Source organism: Anguilla rostrata, chromosome 5 (assembly GCF_018555375.3).
Source record: "Anguilla rostrata isolate EN2019 chromosome 5, ASM1855537v3, whole genome shotgun sequence".
NCBI lineage: Eukaryota > Metazoa > Chordata > Actinopteri > Anguilliformes > Anguillidae > Anguilla > Anguilla rostrata.
The window spans coordinates 34,216,106-34,232,857 of record NC_057937.1 but is presented as its reverse complement, the minus strand read 5'-3'; the positions used below and the strand labels follow the sequence as shown (position 1 = coordinate 34,232,857).

General features: G+C 39.4%; 1 protein-coding gene across 3 annotated transcripts in view; it reads left to right on the top strand.

The window, feature by feature from the left end:
• The first annotated feature begins 15,467 nt into the window (after positions 1-15,467).
• The window catches only part of LOC135255103 (uncharacterized), a 76,353-nt gene continuing 75,068 nt past the window's right edge, over positions 15,468-16,752 (top strand). For all 3 annotated transcript variants that reach the window (XM_064335860.1, XM_064335859.1, XM_064335857.1), the window contains exon 1: positions 15,468-15,589. In XM_064335860.1, coding sequence (XP_064191930.1) covers positions 15,587-15,589 — 3 coding nt within the window. In that variant the 5' untranslated portion in view covers positions 15,468-15,586. The remainder of the gene's footprint in view (positions 15,590-16,752) is intronic.

Sequence of the window (16,752 nt, the reverse complement as noted above, 5' to 3'; positions counted from 1 at the left end):
AGCCAACCGCTTGGATCAAAGTCATCTGATGAAAGTAGCCAAAGTGATTAAAGTGTTTGCAAATTATGACTGAGACTGAAGTCTGCCTATTTGATGTATTGTTAACTGCATTTCATGTGATAAATAAAGTGTTCAGATGATAAGATTTAAAAAAAACACAGGGCCAAGTTACATTAAATAATTTATAAAACATTGCACAACATTGCTTTGGAATAAAGCTTATTTATTCTGCATGAGCTAGGACAGTCAATATTGTTTATTGTAAATTGGCCTCATTATAATATCAATACTTTTAATGGCAGGCCTAGATTTTTCAAGTTTTAATTAATGGCTTATAGGCAGTGCTTTATATGCGTGAGTAACTTGCCATTTTTGCACGCTGAAAACATGTTTTTGTTGAGATTAAATATACAGTGAACTCCATAATGCTTGGGACAAAGACTTTTTTTTATATGGTTCTCCACACTTTTAGATTTGTCATCAAACATTTCACATGTTTTACATACTTTGGTTGCACTATGTTTTACATAGCCCCCCATCGCAAACAATATTTGGGACATATTAATGTACTATTGAAGTCCACATATCCTTTGCATACATTGACTGCTTGAAGTGTGTGACCCATACATATGACAAAGTGTTCCTTTTGACCTCCACACAGCATTTTTATTTTATTTCTCAGCCTCATAATGGCATGTTTGACAAAGGTAATCAAAAGCCTAGAATCAAGACTAGATACTGAAAACTCTGTTATACCTTCACTGAGGAAGCCATTGAACACACCTGACTAATAACAGACACCTGTGAAGAGATTTGTCCCAAACACTATGGTGCCATGAAATGGAGGGCCTATGTATAAAAAGTGCTGTAATTTCAACATGGCGAAACCAAAATGTATAACTTAAAAAGAAAGAAGGGTTGCACACTTTGTTTACACTCTGTATGAAAATACCCTTAAATGAGAATTACCACATATGAAGTGTTTCATTACAAGTCTAAAATTGTGGGGTACAAAGCCAAATCAAGAAAAATATGTCTTTCTCTAAAACTTTACAGAGCTCACTGTAAGTGCAAGGCAAAACATGTGAGCAATTACACCCAGTTTAAAAAGATAAACTGATAGCCCAGCCTCCTACAGTATGAAGTGACTTCACATTGGTGTTCCAATTATTTTGTTCCTTATTGGAACTGTGTCTAAAGCATCCAGGCCCAACATTTGTCTTTGCATATTACACAGTAAGGAACAGTTTATGTACATATCAGGAAGTCATTTGATTATTTACTGAACTGCAAAATGTTGGAAGCTACATGTAAATACATGCAAAGGAACATCACTTGACTTACTGATTTTCTTCAGCATTCTGAATTGCATGAACACTAGTCCCGTTAACACCGTTAACACTATCATTTGGTCGAGCCCCATGAGAGGGAAGTAGCTCCGTGGATCTCAGTTTAAGTTTTCCCCTGACAACGCTTGACATGCTTTGGAAAGATGTAATAGCTGTTTTAGATGGTTACAAGACTCCGGAAAGGTAACATAAATTACGCTCAAATGTCCTGACCGTGCTCTTTGTTTAAGACATGCAAAGAGGAAATGGAGGTGGGCATAGCTACATTTCAGCATGTGTCTTGAGCACCATTTTTGGAATTACACTCATCTTAAAGACACTCTCTTTTCTCCTTTCATGAATTTAATTCAATACGAACATAACGGAAGTAAAAACATCCTGTCAGAAGGGATTTGTAGAATTGTTGTCACAATGGCCTTTTATTATTCTAATAAAGAGCTTGATGTTTTAAAAGCTCTAAATTACATTGTATTGACTGTGAGTGTGACTTTGCTATCAACTTTCTTGACTTGTAGGTCTCATTTCCCTTCATTATGCAGATTCCGTCAGTGCTAATGTTTGAATAAATATGTATTCTCATTTTAAAGCACTGTAGGCATGAGCATACAGTACTAAACATTTAAAACGTAATCCAGGCCCGACTAGTACTAATGTTTAATCTGCACAATTTTTGTCCATTTATACAGTTTCCAAATATAATAATATTGTGCCAGATGCAAACATTCAAATTCACCATTTAACGTTAAAAACAAAGAAACATTATTTAATTGACATTACCTGCATAGCAAACCAATTTGGGAACAGATTACATTGGGACAAATTAATGATGTGGATAAAAAAAACGGTGTAATACTTTAGATGGGTCCGTGATGTTATCAGTTGTTTGGCCTGTCACAGAACACACTTTGAGCAGAGTCTGACTGCCAACCATTAACCGTGGAGGCAAGTGTAAAATGCTCCCTCAGGGCTCAATGGTATTCCTATTTTAGATGCATTTGCCCCTGAAAATGGGTGTGTGCTAACTGGAAAAATAATTCAGGAGCACGTCTACTAATTGGGATGCATTTGTGCGTTTCTAAAAAAAGTTTGAAGCACATGTAGCTCCTAGGAAAAAAATGGTAGCATAGAGCCCTGCCCCTGTATGTGCTGTTGTCCAGCGGGATGGGGTGAGGGGAGGGGGTTCTTTTCCATCCAGCTGTCTGCTGCATTCGCGCAAGATCAGATAGGCAACCTCACGTGCTGGAACAGGCAAAGGATGAGGGAGAGAGGGGGACTAGGGTTCTGGATGGGGGGAGGGGGGAGGTGGAAAGGAGAGGGGGAGGAGCGCTTTGAATGAGTTTCCAGGCTGACGTTGAGAGAGAGAGAGAGAGAGAGAGAGAGACCGAGCGAGCGAGCCCTGTGAAGAGCAGGCGTGCGTTCTCACCCCGTGATCTGTCCTTACACCTCTCCGTAGGCTTCTTCAGAACTGTCTGGGGAGGAAACCAGACCGGTCTGCCCCTGTGCCACTTTGATCCGTTTTCCTCACCTGACTTTTTTGGATTTTGCGAAGTTCGGTGGCCGGGCTGAGAGACTGAGAGTCGTGTCGGCTGTGATTTCTCATGGGTAAGTGCCTCCTGTCACCTGTCTCTGGAATTCGGTGCGCAGATCCGAGCTCAGACTGCTGTAAAAACCTCACAGGCTAACACAAGGCGGACTTGTGTGAGATCTAGTTACCTTTTCCAGACCACAAACATTCATTTGATATGTGTCTATACCCCCAATGTTGTATTGTAACTGATCTGAGATTTTTAGTTAGGGCACCGTTTACGGAGTAGGACTTCTGAGTTTTTTAATGTTTTAAGGTTGGAACAGACTGCATTGTGTTGAGACTTGCTTCAGGGGTTTCAGAGTGTGTGTACTTACTAAAATTATTTCCTTTGAACTAAAGAAGCCTTCTCAGAACAGATAATGTTATAGACTGCCTTTACAAAATTAAGCAAACATGCTCACGGCTTTATATGAAACTAATAACCCTAGTTATCCCTTTTTAAATGTCAGAAAGCAAAACCAAAGGGCATCATGGTAGCAAGCGCATGCAGAGTCCTACAGGGTTTTTTAAAAAGAAACATTCTTTACAGTTTTAGCCACTGACACAGATAACTGAAGAAGCAACATTAACTTTCTTTGACGTCTCAGCGCTGCGAGCGCCTCTTGTTAAAAACCGTTGAGTTGAGCAGCAGTGTGGATTTTCCCTGGCTTGGCAAACTGAGTTTGCAAACTTTGCCAGGTCCTGGCTGGGCACATCTTTTTACACCACAGTAGCTTTCTCAGTATTGTGATGTGGAAAAGCTTAATGGATCCAGCATGGCTCCCCTCCATCTGGCAAGGCGCAGGCTCACATCTCCCCAGCAAATAGGTGCCCAGCATGAGCCCCATAGAGACTTTAGTCAGGCCTGAAATGTTAACAAAGTCGTTAGGAACTGGGCTATTTGCTGCAGGTGTGTGCTTGGATGATTCCTGTTTGGGGTGCCTGTTTAACTCCTTCAGTAGAAGTAGCGGGCTAGAGGCCCTTGGATTAACTGGAGGCAGAACGGATTAGAAATGAAGGGCTTTGGCTCAGTGTGGAGGGTTGCTTACATGCAAGTTCTGAAGGTAATGTGCATATTGTCTCTGCGGCCAAAAATGAATCCTTAAGGGCAAAGCCACGAAGAAGAAAATTAGCTGCTGTTATGTGATTTGTGTGAGAGGTTATTTAAAGATCTGAGGAATACTTCTGGAAGGTTTTGCTGGGCAGAAATTCATTTCTTGTTTTTTTTTAAGATTTTTCCATTGCAATTATTCTGTTTAGTGTTCTGTTCTGGTCAGCTTTTATACATAAAAGCTTTCGCTTACAATTCTTTGTTACTGCGTGCTAAACGTATATTAAGTATACGATGAGATTTCAGTGAAGACACAGGATATTACTGTATCTCCAGACGGGGTTATGCCCACTAATTTAGTCAAAGCCACATCAGAGTTTAATTTCCTCCCTGAAACCCTGCCATCGTCTGCAACACCCTTGTTTAAGAATTTTGGCCGTTACCTTGCCCTGGCTTTCTGAAAAAGCCAGAAACCACTTATTGAGTTTAGGCACCGTAATGCTATTACCTTCATTTACAGTGTAATCCCATTTGTGTTACACTGTTTTACCTTTTAGAACTGCATTAGTATGTTTTGTGAATTCCAAAAAGCCAGAATCTTGCACACTTACTGTATAATGTAATATAATAAAGCATAAAAAAGTCACAGAATGGTCTGTGGCAGTCAAAAACAAGCAGTTCTGTTCTGACAGCTTTGTGTTTTGAATCCACAGTCCCTTAAAATCTGGGATAGCCGTTGTAATGGTGATGTGGTGTTCCATATGTCTTTGCATTTTTTTTTCTCCAGACAACTCCAAGGCTTCAGTTTTAATACATTTCTATCTATCTACTAATGAAATTGTGTCTTATATTCAGTATAATTATCATGCTATTCCAGTATAGGGTATCAGATATAGTTTTGAGCACAGAGAAGGAAACTGAGGCAGATCTGGATCTTTATCATCAAAAGACTGCGGTTCTCTTCCTTTTGTGTATGTAATGTATTTCCTACCGCAAGGCTTACTGCTTACAGTGACCAGGTCTGTCAGTCTTAAAACCATGATCCTTCAAAGCATGTCACCCACAAAAGACTTGAGGCTAAGGAAATGTGAAAATCCAATGGCGATGTCACTCCTGCCTTTCTGACATGGTCATCATACCTTCCCTTCAGGTGAGGTAAATGAACGGTCAGATTAATCTCTTTCTTTCATCTGGCCAAACAAGTTTTTTGTGACAAAACACAACAGGTGTCATGTCATGGGTATATACAAAAGCTCCAGTGTATTTCTTCCTCATGCAAATCAAGGCGTGTACATCTATTTTTTGGCAAACTGCTTATGCGGGATTTTTTCTTCTTCTCACAATGCAGTTGTGCAAGGTAACCAATAATGATCAAAATGTATTCTGTCATGGCGCCCTGACTAACGAGACTTTCTGTAGCGATTGCAGCTTTTTGATCACATAACTGTACTATCAATACTTAAAGTAGGGTTTTGTTTGTGAAGTTCATGTTCACTTGTTTTTCACCCACATAAAGTGCAAGGGAGAAGCATAACATTGGTGTAAGAAAGCTTATATATCAAATTCTTTTTTTGTTGTCTCGCACTGAAAGCTTTCTTCCAGCTCTTTGTACTCATTGTACTCTGTAGCAAATGGCTTGTTACAAACCCCCTGATGCCACAGCTAAATTACATATTTGTTTCTGTACTATTGCTTGTAAACTCAACAGCACATCTGTGCTAGCAACAAAATATTTGTCACACTTCTTGCTATGCCTCTCTGGTCCTAGGAAGCTGGACTGTCTCCAGGGATTGAATCCATCCAGACGGTTAACTGCCTAATTCAACTAATCACTGTCTTGATTGGGCCAATTTAGTGTTCCTCCAGTTATGAGAGTGTCTGGTGTTTAGAGAGCTGGAAGACCAGAGTTTTTTTTAACTTAATCAGCAAATTTGGTAAGCGCCGAGTCTCCAAATTGGATAACTGACATGTACCTGAAATTTTATTTAATCTGCACACTTATATTGTTGGACCTCTGTTGGATATCGCATTGTGAAATTATGCCAAATTCCTTAATGAGAGTGAGGCAGTAGTCTGTGCATTGTGTGCTGTTCAAAAGACGATTTTTCTGTCTTTAACATGAGCATTTAGGGCACTTCTTATGGATAATTTAGTAGAACCTAAAAGACACTAAGCTGAGTTTTAGACTGACCAGTAGACTGAACAGGATATAAACCTGTAAGTAGCATTAGCAGTTGTGCATTTTCAATTTGTTTTATACAATATGCAGATTCTGTGTTAATATCACCGACGCAAAAAAGGGCCAATAACCATAAATGAGTCACACTTTTCACTGATAAAACATAACTAGAAAATAATTATTAACCTTGCTCAAATCAGTTTAAGTGGATTTGGGTAGTTAGATGCTATCTGTTTGTTGGCACAATTCTGTTATCTTTTCAGGGTTGCCTTCTCTATTGCTGTGTCTGTGGATATCATATGACTAGAGTCCCTTGCTTTCTTTGAACTCACAGTCCAGCTCATGTATCTTGCTCTTTTCTTGAATGAATGAATGAATGAATGAATGATTGCATTTATATAGCACTTTTCTGAATGCTCAAAGTGCTTTATGGTGATGAGTGGGAACTTTTCTTGGTTTTCCTTCTCTGTAATCGACTTGGTTTTCTATGCATTGCTTATCAGACTGGCTTCTTCAGTTATGTCACCATATCAGTGTGCCATATCAGATAGGGTGGATTCAGACAGACCCAGTGGCCAGACTCGGCCTCTCACAGTGAAAGGGTGCAGCGGACAGGAAGACACACAAGCCTGCTGTGAAAGCTCCTGTTTCACGCTGTGCAGGAGTGGAAGTAAACATAATGGTATTTTGCTTCTACTGACAAGTTAATTTTTCATTTGTAACAAATTGTCTCTCACAGGGTCGAAAGGACACCTTAAGCTGTAAATTTGAATATGAAAAAATCTTTGACAGGAAAATACAGAGTCAAATGGTCCTTATATAGATGTTGTATATTTTATTACCATAGGTGCATTTTACACATTCTTTTTTACAGGTTCTCCCATATTATAAATGTGAACAAAATGGCAGTGTGTGTACTTAACGAGGGAATGCTGTAACCGAGAATACAAAAAACAACCTTTTAAAGTAGCCTTTTAGGTCAAAACAGAATTAAACACGAGTCCATACCTGGCTTGGTATACCAGTACGTTTATTGTTGCTTTGACTCCTGATTATAGATCCATGTGCATATTCTAATGATATATTAGAATTAATGTGCAAATGTGAGTTACTGAATCAAAACTTTTGACCTTTTCAATTCAAAACTACTCTTACATTTGATGACCTCACAAATACTTACACACGTGTTCTGTTAGTTGTGAATCATTGTACGTTGTTGGAATGACTAAATTCTAAAGGTCCCCTGTATTGATGTTTCCTGAAAGCAGTTTTTTGAAAAAAGGAATGTCTAGAGTTTATAAGGAAGGTCCATCTCCTGCTAATGTCTAGAGGCAAGTAAGCCCCTGGCATGAGAAGAGCAAATATTTGACTTGTGTTAGCCATTCACTGAGGAGGGGGTGAGCTCATGTTCCCACAAGGATGTTACGGGTTTCGGCACACAAAGAAGCTGGGTGACCTTGAGTCTTGAGTAGCGGTTTCTGAAGTGGTGGGGTGAATACCCTGTCGTGAGAGAGAAGCTGTTTCTAATCTTTTATTTTTTAATCTTTTTTAAATTAGGTGAATAATACCAAGATGCTACCTCATACATATGTGACCTATTTATTTAAATATACCAGCGCATACATAAACTGAATTAACTGATCACACATGACTTATGTCTTCAACATTGAATGGTACCACTGTTTCTATGAGATTGATTCTCAGTATTTTACCTACCATATATATATATATATATATACTGCCTATGACTTAAGGGTCTTTTGAACAGGTCCTGAGGCTGGAAAACTTGAACATGTACAGTCAGCTAATATCCTCTTACTGCTATTCTTGCTCCTGTTGCATTTCTGTGGTAGTTACACCTGCAGTCTGAATGAGCATGGATTTTGCGGAAAAGCCAGAGGCTCATTCTTTATCAGTGGATCTGTGCAATGCTTTATGGTCCTGCAGTGAAATTCAATATGCTCCTGGTTTAAAAAAACAACATCTATTAATGAGTAGCAAAATAGTCCTTTCATAATATTCCCAGGTCACTGAACTATTGTAAATCAAAGTGCTTAATGGAATGTGGAATTGTAATATTTAGACTACATTTTTATGCTTTTGAAGAAAATGTGTACTTTGAAGTGAATAGTTATTGAGTGTTTTCAGTGGGAATGCCTGGGATTCCTTCTTCACGGATAAGGTGAGAGCTCAGTCACAGCTGTTAAATAGTTTACATTTTAGCCTCCGAACCAGCGAATAGTCTGCTGTTGATGAAAGAGCAACTGGAAGTGGGATTTTTTAAATGCATTCTGTTTACTATCCCCTGCGATAAAATACTTTTTAGTATGCTTTAGTGAGCATACTAATTTTGGCATTTTAGTATAATTACAGAGAGAAACAGCAAAGCAAAAGAAAAATAAACAACTCCGCATTTTTTGCATAAATTATTTGTTGAAAAGCCAAAGAGATTTGCAAATCCTTTCAAGTTCTGAATTTGAGGCATTTCAGGATAATACTATTGTCAGTAAAGCATGCATTAGGAAGTTAAATATTGATCTATTGTATTTTGTTTACTTTTTGAATGAATGTACATGTATCACATTTTGCTTTTAAATGTTGCTTTTAAATGCAAATATTTCTTTCCATCCAATATAATCAAGACAATTACCTGTCACAACATTTGGCAGCATTGTGGTGTTTGTTTAAATGATGGTAAATGGCTTTCCTTTATCCAGCTGTAATCAACAATTCAAATGAATTCTTGTCAGGCTGTTATATTGGTTTGGTTATCAGATAAAACCTGCCATTGTTTGTATATTGAAAAAGTACCAGGTCATGCTTTTTGACTCTTAATTTTGGTCATATTTCAAGGCGCTTGTCAGATTCTGCTTTAATAGACTATTTGTCTTGGTTTCCTTAGAGGACAGCTGTAGCGTTCTTTGAAAATATAATTGAATTTGACTCACGGCAGCCCCTTTCGTGTCAGATTTAACATATTACGGACCCATTAGGAGCATAATGGATAGCACGCTCTATTTAATCTTGAGATTAGCTCTTTAGTAAATTCATTTTGGAAGAATAAAGTAAAAAGTCTTTGTCTCTATTTTTAATCATATCTTGAAAATGACTAAATCCCCTGAAAAACAGATCCTTATTTATTTGCTTGCTTTATTTTCTACTATAAATAGGTCAATTCCCTGAGAATCCGCTGTGTCTGCTCTGTTTAATCAAAGCCAATATCCTGATCAGTTAACATTGCTGAAAAGCAGGTAGTACCCCAATGAATTCACCTTAGTCAGCCTATAGTCTTTCTAAAGGAATAATCTACTATGCATTATACTGCATAAAATTATTATTTTTTTGCACAAATTGAAAGTTCTGGGATGTAAATGTGGGATATTTCTTCTTCATAGCATACATAGCTGTCCATAATGTCCCCTTTAGAGGGTATATCAGGGAGGGGAGCTTCTGCTGGGGATGTGTCAGTCAGTATCGCATAGTGCAGTGCAATCCCATCTGTAATGAGACGAATGGCATTAAAGGCAACTTAAACAATTTTCTTTTTTTTCATTTTAATTGGCTGTACTTAAAATCATAGCTACAGTACTAGCACAGATTATTGATAGACTAAATTATAAACAGTCAACAATCCGTCTTTTTGGCAATGTAATATAATAAACATATCTTTGTAAGTTGCAAAACAGATTTGTGAATCTCATACTCTTCATGAGAAAGTTCAGATTGTTAATTTATTATAATAATACCCCCATAGGCCAGTGCGGTTCAGAGTTTACAATTACGGTGGGAAAGAATAGCAGTATACATGGTGAGTTCCCAGGATTGGGAGAAATAGTAGTTGTTCATTAAAATATAAAAATCTAAGGTTTGTTGCGAGTGCCAACCAATGCCTTCTAATGTTTGAGGAAAAAAGTGTGAAAAAATGCTTTCGATAAGCAAAACGTGCACAAATGTGTTTTGGTAATACACAGAGCTTAGCAGAGCTACATTGTGGAGTGGAGAGTAAGCTCCAGGGTGTTCCTGTGTCAAGTGGCACAGGAATTTTACCTGCGTTCTGTTGTTTTGTGTGGCAGTGACTGTGTCAGGCAGGTATCATGTTTGAAAAACGAGCCAAGCATTGCACAATGCTTTTCCCTGTTTTCAGTGGCATTCTGCATGTTCTGAGCTGAACGTTGCATTCCATCACAGGAATATAATATTCATGTAATGTTCATTTGTCAAGCTAGGGCAATCTTGGCTCTGTTGCTTCACATACTAAAACTGGGTTTATGCAAATGTCAAACAGCATATTTTTTTGTTGGACCTTGAACCCCCATTATTGGCTTACATTAATTGTAAGAAGGGGCTAGAAAATGCCTTGCTTCTGGCTGATGGATACTCTTGTCAAATAGCAGGATGCACATGGGATGATTTATTGCTGAGAAGGAAGGCAGTTCATGGACAGTGGCTATTGGGTTCACAAGAATCTCAGGTTAGTCTGTTTTTTTCCTCGGTTAACCAATTACATAATGCCTGAATGCATTACATTACATTACATGCATTTAGCAGACGCTCTTATCCAGAGCGACTTACACAACTTTTTTTACATAGCATTTTTACATTGTATCCATTTATGCAGCTGGATATATACTGAAGCAATGCAGGTTAAGTACCTTGCTCAAGGGTACAACGGCAGTGTCCTTACCCAGGAATCGAACCTACGACCTTTCGGTTACAAGTCTAGTTCCTTACCCACTCTGCTACACTCCGTCCATATGAATGCCATTGGAATGCACCTTTCCAGCTATAATCATTCACGTGTACCTGAAATGAATAGGATGCTGCTTACATCCTGAGCCATATGAAAGTTTCTATGAAATACATTGTCCCTTAATAAATGAAATGAAACAAACCATTTTGTATTTAATTGGTAAAATTAATAAGTATAAGGACAAGATAAAAATGAAATTCCGCCATCTGTGGATTCTCACATGCTTGCTTCAGGTCAGGGCCTGAAGCTATCAGATTTAGCAACAGCAATTTTTGGCATGCCGGTAGACAACCTCTGCATTCTCAGCTCACCGCTAGCCTGTTTGGACTTCAACACTTGTGGTCTGTCAGATATTTCTAACATGCAGATGTGCATTGCCAAAGTTTTGTTGTGTTCCAAACTTGTTGTTCTCTTGCCGACAGTGGAGTGTTACCTGTTAGTTGGGAATGGATTTCCCTAAAGTCTGTTGGTCCATTGAGTGTATAAACTCATCGCCATTTGGTTATACCGTACATGTTCTCAACACATATGACATCTGACAACACATATGACATATGTGTAAAAGTTTACTTTTGACAAGGCTGACATTTTTCACAATGGATGGTTTTCAGGTTTAGGGGTTAAAACTTAATACAGTTATGTGACACTAGCATGCCGTTAGTCACCATCACGGAAAACCCTCCGACATTCTAAGGAGCAACACATTTCCGGTGCGTCCATAAGTTCCTGGTCAGGGAGAAAACGACAAACAACACTCATCTTTGTTGTCTCAAACTATTGAAACGTCAATGATGGTGCAACCTTTAGCCATTGACTCCTCCTGCTGCTTTTGGAGCTTCATGCATTTGGTCTTAAGGAACTATTCCTGAAGGGCATCTCGCTATACCCTGGCCTTGCTTGTCTCCTCCATTTCCTTAATGGTGATAATTGGTGCCCAGAGAAAACTGAGCATGTGACCATCTGGGCCATCAACTTGAATTTCAGCAGGTATCCCCCTAGTGTCCCCGTACACACGCTAGAAATTGTTGGGGTCTCAAAAGACATGCGACTAAATATGCATTTATGGTCTAATCAGTGCACAGCAATAAAATGACACTCTGATAACTCTGGGGGAAATGGAGATACAGCACAAACAATGTCAGGAACGATGACAACACTAAAAAAATCTCCTCATACATTGCATAATTATGTGTTACATTTTTTGCACATATTTTGCAAAAACAAAGGCAAAGGTGATAGGCCTGTCAAAAAGCATAAATGCAAACAGATCAGCTTAGGTGGCACAGTTGGAATTGATTTAACAACAGAAATTGATCAGTGGAAAAATTCTGGTTGAGAAAGTGGATGACCAAAAATTAAAGCCATTATTTAAAGACGGTATACATGTAAGGACATGTCTAAGCATGAACAATGATATATAACATCAAAGAGACACATTCACATGGGAAGATTGCTCTCAGTCAAAAATGCTACCCCTGAGCCATTCAAAACCAGACGGGAAACTTGGAATTAGGCTGCAGACTAATTGATATTTGAAGTGCACTGGATTTCAAACAATACGGAACTCACTATATATAACTATTTCATGTAGCTAGCCATATATACATAAGGTATGCTTTATTAAACCCCATGGGGTAACTTTTCCTTTGCATTTAACCTGGTTCCAGTTTGGAGGCCAATGCTTTGGTCAAGGGCAATGGCAGAAGTAGACCTAATCTGACATGCATGTCTTTTGGTGTGGGAGGAAAGCCACATGAACATGGGGAGAACATGCAAACTCTACACAGAGAGAATCCAGCTGATCGGGAACCCAGAATCTCTTCCTTGTGAGGCAACCGTGCTAACCACTGCACCACCATGCCACTCATATATACTTTATCCTTTACTTTACTCACGTGTGATATTCCCCTGATATTGCAGCAATGTTATTGAACTCTATAGAGCAGGTTGCGCCTTCACCCCCTAATTGTGGATGTTATAATTTATTGTTGCACTAACACGCACCACTGAGTCTGACACATGTTAAACGTCAAGGAACATAAACACTGTGCTGTCATTTTTCTCATGTGCTGGGTTAAAATGGCAATTGAATGATTAACCAAGATGACTGCGGCAGTTTACTGAATGGTTTTTCAACCTGTGGCTTGAAATAGAAATAGTCTATCCACCCCTTTTTGATGTAGGATTGAAGTACACGCAAAGTAACAACTCCATAGTAATCCATAGATGACAACACTTCCTCTGTCAATATCTGTGGAGTAGTCCAACTCAGAGACTCGATTAAAGTGTGCGATCTGATTTTAAATGATTGGATCGGAGGTGACATCATTTTGTACAATAGAGATGGATTAATATATGGTAATACCATATACTTTGATATATTAAAGTACGATTTTATTTCAATTCCGTCCAAACCAAAGTCAAATATAGTTGGTCATGCACTAAGAATTTCATATAGCTAGCCATATATGGGTAGTTATATGGGTAGATCATTGTCAGAAAAATTCATGGAGTTAAAAGGAAACAAACCTGTTGGTACAGTACAATATATAAATGGGAATGGAATGTAGCCTACACCTGGGTGAATATCTCAAAGGCAATGCGAAGAGAGCCAAGTATATATCTTTCTCAGTTTCGCCATGGAAGAGAAGGGAATGTGTAGTGACATGTCTCCCCATAAAACTGTCGTGCAGAAACAGACAAGCATGTAAATGGCCACATTTTGCCTAAAACCCAAAGCTCATTGTCTGTTGCTGCAGCTGAAGTAGCCAGCGTTTAACGGACTGTACAACGAGGCCTTTGATAGGCTGCAGATTACCCAACTGTATTAGCAAGCCATTTATGAAATGTTAATAGAACCATTACAAGAGCAACTCTTTTTTTGATATGTGTAATAATATTATCTGATGTAAATGTTGTGAACAGGTTGTAGAAGTACAAATGTGGTATTTTTCAGCTGTTACTATTGAAACCGCATACCTGTGCACAGCAATATTTTTCAATGATGGTATAACATTGTGAAAATTTGGATACCATCCAACCCTAGAGCATTTTTAAGCCACTGATGAATTTAATGGATAAGAAGCAGAATTTTTTTCTATTTATTTTGGTGTCAGATTACAATGATAAACTTTAAAATAATATGAAAGTGGAAGAACTTTCATAGCTCATGAAATCTGACATAAAAATTAAAAGTCTTCTGTCGGTTTTAAAATGAGTCTATCCGATAAATACAAAATTCAACTGTGTTTTGTTAATGCAAGACTTTTGAAAACAACAATTTTGTGTCTTTTATCTATTTTCATATGAGAGACTGCATCAAAATCCTAACAAGATTGCTAATCTTGACTAAAACTTTTTTGTAAGGCTGAGAAGTAGCGGAGGTCTGAAGCTGAGTGCGGAAAGCAGCAACAGACATGGCTTTGTTGTCAGTATGCCGTAAAACAGGGACTCCGTACCTGCTAGAGTGATTCTGCAGCTGTGCCAGAGAAGGCCCGGGAGACCGAAAGGAAACCGGGCCTTTAAATCTCAGAATGTGGCCAGCCTAGGAGATGAACTCACCCAAGGGTCGCCTCTGTTTCCCATCTGGGTCATACAGTGGTGAGGGTTACACGGGAAGGAGATTCCAGGGCGTGGATCAATCACTTCTGAGACAAGGTGATATCTGGCCCCGCTCGGTGCGGACCGCTCTTAAATTAGTCCACGTCTGTCATCATCGCCTTTTGGGTCTTTTCCCACAGCTGGGCCGAGTATTTGACATCTGGAGCGGGGTCAGTCCGTGCACTTGGCTGGTGTTGGCTGCGTGAGAGTTTTGTGAGTGTGTCTCCCGGTGTGTTCGCGAATTCGTTGGATGGTTCGCGGTGTTTGTGAGACCTTGGGAAACTCTGAGAGAGAGCGGGTCGGGGCCAGGTTTAACGCTCTGTGGATCAAAGGCGAGTCCACCACAGCGGCCCCTGGAGTCCGGCTCCCTCTCCCCAGCGTTGCGAGTGAAAACCTGGGCCGGCCCTGTTTTTTTCTTTCAGCAAACACTGTGCTGCTCTCTCAGTACTGAAAGACAGGGCTTTGTCTCAACCCCTGTGTGACCCCTAAATTAGCATGTTTGAATGACAAGTCCATGTGGCTGACTCTACAAGGGAACAAATGCTCTGTTTGGGGGTGATACTGGACCCCTGGTATTTTCTGGAAGCTCCAAACTTCCGCAGCTCTGACCAAAGATTGTGTCAGTAAAAAAAAAGCAGTATCACTGAAATAAATGTACTGGATAAGACAAAATGTGAGGTACTGTGGGAAGACAACAAGTTCTGGGGGAAAAATACAACAAGTAAAACATGTCCTTTCGAATCAAAAAGGTGATGTGCTTGAGTGAATTTCTGCAATGATTTTGGCAGTAGATTATCCTGCACAGGCTGTGTTTTCTTTTGGTTGTAGAATTGCCCCTCCCCCCCAGCCCCCCCATAGAGCCTCAGCAGCAGTAGTGTGTGGAGAGGGAGGAGCAGCAGCAGGGGCAGGGACAGGAGATGGCCAGGAGGCGGGGCCAACCCTGAGAGTTGCTGCAGTATGCACAGCAACATAACCCGAGCCATAGACCTGCAGTTTTAAAGGAAAGGCTGGAACCTGTGATACCAAAGGAGAGTTACAACATGGCTAAACCAGAGGAAATTCCCCACATAAATAGGAAAGGCTGCTGAAAATGGTGAGCTGAATTACTGGGTCATGCTTACTGTGTGGGGGGGGTTTTTCCCTGTTGTTTGCTTAAGGTGTTAATAACTTCACCTCTTGGGTCTAGTGGGATGGGGTGGGGGCAGGGGTTGTGCCAACGCTGAGGGGCTGCTGATACAGGTTGGCTGGAAACCAGCACTAGTGCCAAAACTAAGGCTGTTGGAAATATGAAAAACCTCTGGGAGAGGAGGTGCATTTGCTGATGTTACATTTTCTTGAGGGCTGGCCTGCCCCGTAGTTCATGTGTGTGAGCACTGCAGATTGTGTGTGTGTGCATAGTCCCTTTTGCAGATATCCCTTGGATTATTTTTTCTTGTCCTTGGAGTTGGGAGATTTTGTTGGATTGACTCTGAAGCCCAGCAGATGACTGTTCCTATGTACAGTTTTTTTTTTTTTTGGATGGTTTAACTGAGCTCTTGGTTTTTTTTTTTTTGTTATTGTTTTTTTTAGTGGCTTGAATTGTGCATCTGTTCGGAGAAGTCAGACTCTTATAAAACACATCTTCAGCATATGTAGAAGTATAAATTGAATTCAAGAAGAACTTTCAGAATGGTTGTTCTTAAAATGCAATCTGTAAATGGAACAAGGCTGTATTTCAGTTCGTAAAGAATATCCTAATGCCTCTCTCAGTTGTCTGGCTTTTAATAGACTGTATCTGAGTAAATTACTAAAAACAAATGCGCCAATAAAGTCAAAATGGTTTCAGTTTCAGCTTGTGATGTACAGTGTAGGTGTTTTTAAATAGTTCAGTTTTTGTTGACATAGGCCTAGTTTTATTTTCCACTCTCCATAATTACTATTCCATGATATTTCTGCCACTTCATGGCTACTTACTGATGCCAATGTGCTATTTAATTAATTTTGTTTCATGTGTTGTTCTTGTATTTTGCTACCTCCAACCTTATAAAAGGTTTATAATGTTGTGGTGTTTCTGTGAGAAATTGTGAGCTTCCTCAGTTTTTTTTAGTTTTTTTTTTCTCTGTCTATGTTGCCATCTGGTTTACTTGTCTCCAGTTGTAGGGTTCAGGCTGGAAAAAACCAAGGTGCCATTTTTTAAAGAGGCATGCCAGATCTTGGTTAGTGTTGTGTTAACCTTGAAAAAAGACCTACACACCAGTAGGTCTGTTGCACCTTTGG